Genomic DNA, 8,527 nt, shown 5'->3' on the forward strand with positions numbered 1-8,527 from the left:
GCATTGTACCAGTATAACACACTTAGGAATACAAAGCTTAGACCCAGTCCTTCTTTAACTTTTTTAACTGATTTGAGATGGTCAGCCTGTGAGTTAAGGGACTATAGCAAATTCATGACTTGGAGTTTATTATAAGGGTGTTCTCTATGTTTTATTTAGAAATAGCTGAGTGGAGTTAACAGGCAACAGTCCAGATTACCTTACATGGATAGCTGGTTTTCAAAACATCAGAAATCCTTAGAATTGACATGACAAACATTTCAGTATTAATGTTCATTTTCATTAGAGACCTGTCTGCTCCGGACAGCTTCCTATGTTAAATTCTAAGAAGAAATTGAGCATCCTTGGAGTTACTCCAGTTGTGGTGAGACAGCCACTAGGCAAGAATTGCCACTTTCCTTCTACAGACAAATTACTGTCCAGAAAAGGACACACTTGCAGAATAGTCGACTGATTATATCTGCCTAGACAGAGTAATCAGCCCTTAATAATTCTGCAGCACTAAGGTCTGTCAGATGATCCTGGGCCAGAAGGCAGAAGAACAGATGCTCCAACGTTTTGAAGTAGAGTGAGTGTCCAGGTGTTCAGAGTTCTCTATAAATTGGCTAAGTTTTAGAAGCTATGCTTTGTGCTTCCCACAATTATAGTCAACTCAGTCATTCTGGATTTCTGATGGGGTTGAAAACTTATAGCTATTTACTTTGAGAGAAAAGATCTGAGTGTATGGTCATCAGCTGACATTCATCCTAAAGCCAAGGAAAAAGCCAGGTTCAGAACTAAGTGTTTTAGTTAGGATAGATGACAGAGGTGCTGGTTAGTCAACAAAAGGATGGACTGGGTATTAGGACTATCTTGTACCTCACTGGTACAAATAGGCATAATTATGCTCTAATTTTATTTTGAGAGAAAAGTTTCCTTTTAACAGGAAGGGTGATGTGTAGGAGGAGCTAAGGTGGGAGGAGTACTGAGAGGAAGAAAAGGAGTAAGAAGAGGAGAAGAAGAAGGAGAGGAGAAGCTAGGTGATGAAAGAGAGATAGAGGGGGGAGACAGGGAAGCAGATGTTCATGTATCTCCACCAGTCAAAGATAGTTGATATATCTAGGTTGGGTAGTGGGTTACACCTCTGATTGAACAACATCAAACTTATAAAGCCTATGATTAACATTTCTTAAAAAAATGTATAAATGCAAAATGAAAAGGGGGCATGGGATAGGGGTTTTCTAAGGGGGGGGGAATGGGGAAACAGGATGGTATCTGAAGTGTAAATGAAAGATCTAATAAAAAAAAAAAAGAAGCATCTCCTGGTTTTGTTGATATTTTGTATAGTTTTTTTCTGTTTCAACTTGGTTGATTTCATCCCTGAGTTTGATTATTTCCTGCCGTCTACTTCTCTTGGGTATACTAGCTTCTTTTTGTTCTAGTGCTTTCAGGTTTGCTGTCAAGTTGTTAATGTATGCTCTTTCCACTTTCTTTTTGTGAGCACTTAGAGCTATGATTTTTTCCTCTTAGTACTGCTTTCAATGAGTCCCACATGTTTTGATATGATGTGTCCTCATTTTCATTGGCCTATTTTTTTAAATTTGATTTTTGTTTAATTTTGCTAAGTGGTATCTGGCTAGAAAATTGTCCATTTCATTTAGAATTTGCAATTTTGTAAAGTACATGTTATTGACATAATACATAATGAGTATTTGGATTTTCTTGGGGTTTCTTATGATTCTCTTTCCACTTCTGGTTTTGTTAATTTGAATAATCTCTTGGTCATCTACTTAGTTTAGACAAGGGTTTATCTATCTTGTTAATTTTCTCAAAGAACCAAATCTTTGTTTAATTGATTCTTTATATTGTTCTCTTTTGTTGATGGTGTTGTCATGCTGGCTTCTAATCATCTGGCTCTAGGGTTATTATGAGGACAGGTGTAGATTTCTCAGTTTCTGTTTGTTAGGTGGATTTTTTTTTCTGTTTCTGTACTTGGCTTTGGTTTGCTCTCTGTTCTTTTGGTCTGAGTGGCCTGAAGTTTTGCTGACAAGCATGACTTCACTTCTAGTAGGATGTCTTTGCTGGGGCTTTGGTTAAAGGTGTGATCTCTAGGGCTTTAAGTGCCAATGTTGCTTCTGAGATTTTTGGTATGGCATGTCTTCCAGTAAAGCAGAAGCCTTCTGCAAAGTGGTTATGTAGGCCAGAATATGGAGAGTATGGTAGGCTGTACAGGTGGAGTTTGTTGAAAAGGATGGAGCCTGGAATAGCTCTGATCTCCATTAAAGAATCTAAAGTGCTGTCTGGATTATCTATTGGATTATTTTTAAATATAATATTGTCATTAACTCTTTGAATATGTTATATTTGTGTAATGTGTCATTTGGTGATGTTGACCCATTTGCTTGTCCTGTGGAGTTCTCTAGATATGCCATCATATTACCAAATTCTTCCAACTTCATAAATACTTTTTTAAAAATAATAACCAACTGATAATGTCAATTTCTGCTGTCCATATTCTTGTAGATGTGTGAGTTTATCTACTAGTGCTTGGCTGACCTTCTAGGGGTTCACATATAGTGAAAATTGCCACCTACCACAGAATCCATGAATTGTCAAAAACTTCTCACCTGGTGCTAGCTTCTCATGAAACCCTCCCTCACAATAGAATGTTGACTGGCTTGATTTTGTCAATCTGTGTTATCAAGATGAAACATTTATACCCAAAACCACAGAGATCCAACAGGCTGCAAAATTTCCACCTATTGTTACTTTATGAGTGCAGTTGTCCAGACAGAGCCATCAGATACTCCTCCTCCTCCTCCTCCTGATATTATTATTATTATTATTATTATTATTATTATTATTATTATTATTATTTGTGGTACTTATTCACATAATGCCATTTGATTTTTTCCATCATATTTATTGTGATGTTATCTGAAACTTTGGGGATTAATAAAGACATCCCATTTGGGACAGGGATTTATAGCCTCACTCATTTTTTGAACTTTTGTCAATGCAATAACTACCTTCACAAAACACAGAAACTGCTTTAATGGATTCTGAGTGTTGCACTCACCAGAAGCTAAAAATGTATAAATTTAAAGAGTAGTTGGATTCTATGTCCACTCAGTAAAACGATGATATTCATTGAGTTCATGAAGTCTGCACGATCCCCAACCATGTGTTCTTGGTCCTATTAGCTGCTCTAGGATTCCTGGAGACCAGTGATTCTCAATATGTAGCTCAAAACCATAGATAAACACATATTTTCGCTATTCTTATGAATCTAAAACCATAAATTTATTTTTGTTGGTACGTTGTGACTGTAATTTTTCTAATGAGCAGTCTTTCAGATGCTAGGAAATATTTGTTTTCCAATAGTCAATATCCACAGGTTGAGAACCATTGCTATAGAGCAAGCCCCAAATAGAACTGGAAAGTGGCTGGTTACCCTAATAAAACTTGCGCTGTTAGTGTAGCAATGGGAGTATCTTAGTAGGCCAGACTTTGTTGTAGTTCAAAGTATTCACAGGTGGGTAAGAGTATGACTGACTTCCTCAAATAAACTCAATGCATCTCAGATGCCAAGTAATATACCAAGCAAGGAGAACATTGTTCAATATGAACTTAATTTCACATGTTCCATCTCAAAAGTGTATATTGTCTTTGGCAAGAGGATCTTGTCATACAATACTGGTTTGTAACCAACTTCAGTGACAGTAGTCGGCATTGTTTGAGGGGTCTCCAGACACTCAGTCCAATGCCTCAAGTGCATGCATCTCACAATTGGCGTTTGATGGACACTCTATGAATTGAGATATTATTGTTATACTTTGTACATAATAACATTAAATAAATACTTTCACAAACAAAAATATACCGATATCCCATATGACTTTTTTCAAACATACATAGTGTTAATTATTCCCTCTCCCACGCTCCATTTGCATCCATTTTGACAGTAACTTAATGAAGACCAGTTCCTTGAAATGATTAAAGTGCATCATGAGCATTAATATTTGATGGTTACATATGCACATTTATATTTGTATGTGTGTTTGTGTATGGATGTGTGTGTATGCCTGTGTGTGTGTGTGTGTGTGTGTGCGTGTGAGCATCTTTATATTTGTTAATTTTGTATTGGAAGTTTTACATCATTTATGGTACATGTTTATTTACCTCCTCATGAATAATTATGCATATTAAAGTTGGGAATCCTTTGCCATTTTAAGTCAAAAATATAGACTTTTAGTAAAACATTATTTTTATATTTAAAAATTATATGGTTGTCAAGTTGACAATATGGATTTAGGTCAGTTACCCTTCATTGTCTATATGACAGTAAAGGTTTTTCAGAGAGGTTCAACTGAGGGCAGTAAACTCATTTTCCATTTGTGTGATACAATCCCATTGATTGATGTAGATTCTAAATAAAATCACCAACCCCCCAAACAACTGAGAACTGCAATTTATATCTGTTCTTTGTGACTTTGAATTCAATGGTAACATGTACCTCATGCACCTATCACTACAAATCCATCTTCCCACTCCTTCTACCTTACCATGGCAGACTTTGGAGTGAAAGAAACCCACCCTTCTTTGAATTGGCTTTGCCAGTTATTTTGTCTGATGAACAAGAAAATAAATATCAGATCTATCAAAGCTACTCATATGTCCCAAGATCCTGCCTTTCTTATTGTTAGGATGTGTGAAGTGTGTGTGTGTGTGTGTGTGTGTGTGTGTGTGTGTGTGTGTTTGTATGCATGTGTGTTAGTGTGTGTGTACATGTGTGTGTTTTATAGGTAACATTTTTATTCAACTCTATATTTTGAAAATGCTTTCACTAAATTTGTAGTATTATTTCAATATTTTGATGAGACAAAATGTGAGAAGTTTTAGCATTTCTGCTAATAGTTAAATTTTTGAACCTTTACATTGTGAGAAAATTTCAAGCTAATAGAAAAATTGCAGAAGTTAGTGAAAACATATCTCATCTACCTTTACTCAGATTCCCATAGTAGGTCTTACTTTTTTTTCTAGGTGTGGACAATCTATTGGCAGAATGTTTATCTAACAAATGCCTTGCCCTAGGAAACTTATACAAACAAGTGTTTACAGCATATGTCACAGAGAACTCAGTATACAATTCCTAGCACAAACAGCATCACTGCAAAATCATCATTGAGATTGCAAACCCAGAGTATTCATATATATTTAGCAATATTGTTTCATCAGCTAGCACCTTTCACATTTCCCAATAATCACAATGGTGCAATGTGTAAGAAGAAAATAATGTGTTCCTCTCATGTATGTAAGCCAGAATTTAATATATATTTACTAAACTTTGCTCTCTACAGTATGATTATATCCAAAACATATATGCAAATAAGATTCTATTTTAAGATTAGGAAAACAATTATCTAGAAGAAACATCAAAATGTGGAAACATACATTAATTTGTTTTGGAGCTGGAGAACCATGTGATAATGTCTTTATTATGCAGAAATTGCTCACAGATATTGGATTATACTAGAAGATAAGAATCGAATCAGAGAAGACTTAAAAATATTCAGTTTTATTAAATTATGAATATGGAAAATTGTTCTGTTTTGTGAAATTGACAGATGGAAATAAAAATAAAGTTGTGGTATCTGAATGAAACAAATTAGAATTGTAGATATAGATCCTCTAAATAGACCTAAGGATAGTACTTATGGTTTGGTGGGATTCTGGTTATTTAGAAAATACTATATCACTGTCTCTTAAGAAGGGTGTTTAAGTCTGAATTTGAAGGCCTCTTCACCAAGCACAATCTGTTAATATGATTCCTCCTACCATGGAGAAATTGGAACTTTTAACTACTTGGGTTATTGGGGTGTGCACACTCTAGGGCACTGCAGACTTGACCCATTTAGTCTTCACAGAAAATAAGAAACTTTCTCCTAGGAACAGTTGGTAGAGATAAAGTATGTTAGTCATATAACTTCTTAGGAATAAGCAGAAGGCCAGAGGTATATTTTCTTGAGAAAATGAATATGTGCAAACACCATAATTTTAGACAATTGCAATATTTTTATGAACTTTCTAGAAAGGTGATGTTAGGTAGGGAGAAGGAAGAGGCACAGAGATATCCATGGAAGCATAATGAACCAAACTGGCCCCAGGGCTGTGATGAGTGGTCTGAATTTCTTTCTATTTTAAAGCATAGGCTAATTATCCATACTAAGGGATTACATTGTCATACCTAAATTCAGGCAAAATATGAGTGTGTGTCATATCAGCCACTCTTCATCTCATTTCTATATCTTTTTTTTTTTTGTTCTATGGATCTTTTAAACTGTAACTGATATTTGACTCGGTTCCTCATAGTTCCAAGATTTTACATGAAAGAAAATGTTAGGTATGCCTTTATCAGAATGACTAATTTTCTTAAGCTTTTCTCTGGTTCCATCCTCATTTTTATAATGTATTCATAGCAGAAATGACACTTGGAAATTTTAGTGTCTACATGTAAGAAGCCATAGACAAGAGCTTGAAGCTTGGGAGCTGGTTCAGTATTTAAAGCATGTAGTGATCTACCAATGAACTGAGTTCTGGTCAAAGCATCCACATTGACTGACATGTAGCTACAGTTCCAGAGATTCCAAAGCACTCTTCTTGCCTCTGTGAGCAGCAGACCTGTATAGTGTGGACATGCACACACTTAAGCACATACATATGCACAAAATTAAAATATTTAAACATTATTAATAGACTTCAGTTGTGGAAAGATAGCTTGGAACTTAACAGCAATGACTGCTCTTCCCAAGCTTGAGTGCTTTATTCTTATCACCCAATGTGTTTGCTTGCTCAAAACTATCAATAACTCCAGTTCTATATGGGTACAAAATATCTTCTACACTGTCCAGGTTTTATACATGAGGTACAGAGATAGAAATGAAAGAAATATGCCATTCACATAAAATAAAAAGGATGTTATACACACACACACACACACACACATACACAAAACCCAAGGTATATTTTTCTGAGCCATTAGATAATTCTTAATCTCACAAATATATTGCCTCATGTTCACTATACTTTCTTGATATCATATAACAATTTATATTAAATGGTAATCTTATATATTAGAAATTTTGGTCAATATTGAGTAGTAAATTATGTAACAATAAAGTTCTGATAACAGGTAGCTGACTTCTGATGAGTGCATATAGTGAAGGAATTGAGTACAAGATGATTGATATTTTCAAACTGCAATCATAGCATTGTACAACAGATAAAAGAATAAGACACTGTGTAAGATAAGACAGATGACCAGGGTTCATATTGTACTTGGATGAAGCTATCTTTTACAAAAGCAGGATAAAATCAGGCTAAAACTAGGCTTGATAGTTCTCATGAGAACAAAGGGGCAAACTATGGGAAAGCATGATTCAAGAAATGTTACACAGATTTGCAGTAGCATTGGATATTTAGAGAAAGCCATAAAGATGACCATAATGGAGGAGAATGAGTAAGAGATGACAAAAGTGAACACCAGGATGAGAATAGATTGGGTGGCTCTGTTTTCAGGTGAGGCACTTAGAAGGTACTGAGAACTATGGATATACTTGACTTGTTTCTTATGTCTATGGAGAATACTCACCATGGAGACACTTGAGCAGGCCATGAGACCCAGACACAGTCCATCAGAGGAGCACAGTAAGAACATATACAGTCCAGTTCCCACATTGCCTGAAGCAAACCATGAGCAGTATTCATAAATCTTCCAGTTAGTCACATTTTTGATGTACATGGGCCTCGATACTTCTATAGGAGTCATGATGTTTAGAAATAGTTGCACAAGCCAGCCTACTGAGCAGGAGGGTCCAAGGTACTTGGTGGCTCTGTGTTTAAGCATCATCCACCTGGAGTTGCTGGGGCTAATTGTGATTGCTTGGAAGCAACTCAGTAGACACATAGCATACAGGGACTGTCCCCTTGTTATCCGGTAAATATAGTTAATTAACTTACATCCAATATCATCCAGGAAATCTTTAATTCCATAATATGACAGTGTCTGTGGAATTCCTTTTGAGATGATATACAAGCAGTTGGCAAAAACCAAGTGCTCTATAATCCGGTCTGTGGCTCTTAAAAGCTTTCCAGTAGATATTAAAATGATATAATAAAGTAGTATTGAAGAATTTCCAATCATGCCCACCATAATCTGGGAGAAGAGAAAGATTTCCATTGCCAAGTTTTCAGAAGCCATTTTCTTTCCTATAAAAATGTAAATAAATTTATTATAGTTATTAATCCTTAAATACATTATCATTTGCATTACTTCATGATGTTAGCTAAATGAATATAGTTATCACTTTATTGCTTTTCAAAAGCTCTCCTACTGAAGAACAAAGGCTTGTTGGTAATTTAAATGTTCTCTATTATTTAAATGGAAAGTTTGGACACCTTTCCTTAGGAATAATATTTTCACTGGACAAGGTGCTGCATGGCTGTTAGCATAGCCATCAAGAGATAAAGGCACACAGACAAATTAATT

The 8,527-nt window shown here is 35.4% G+C and overlaps 1 protein-coding gene across 1 annotated transcript; it reads right to left on the reverse strand.

Annotated features, from left to right (window-relative positions):
- Window positions 1-7,327: 7,327 nt before the first annotated feature.
- LOC143440636 (vomeronasal type-1 receptor 4-like) lies at window positions 7,328-8,280 on the reverse strand. Its single transcript, XM_076927425.1, has one exon. The coding sequence runs from the start codon at window positions 8,237-8,239 to the stop codon at window positions 7,328-7,330; it is 912 nt and encodes a 303-aa protein (XP_076783540.1). The 5' UTR covers window positions 8,240-8,280.
- Between the last annotated feature and the right edge of the window lie 247 nt (window positions 8,281-8,527).

This window comes from Arvicanthis niloticus, chromosome 30, assembly GCF_011762505.2.
Source record: "Arvicanthis niloticus isolate mArvNil1 chromosome 30, mArvNil1.pat.X, whole genome shotgun sequence".
NCBI classification, from domain to species: domain Eukaryota; kingdom Metazoa; phylum Chordata; class Mammalia; order Rodentia; family Muridae; genus Arvicanthis; species Arvicanthis niloticus.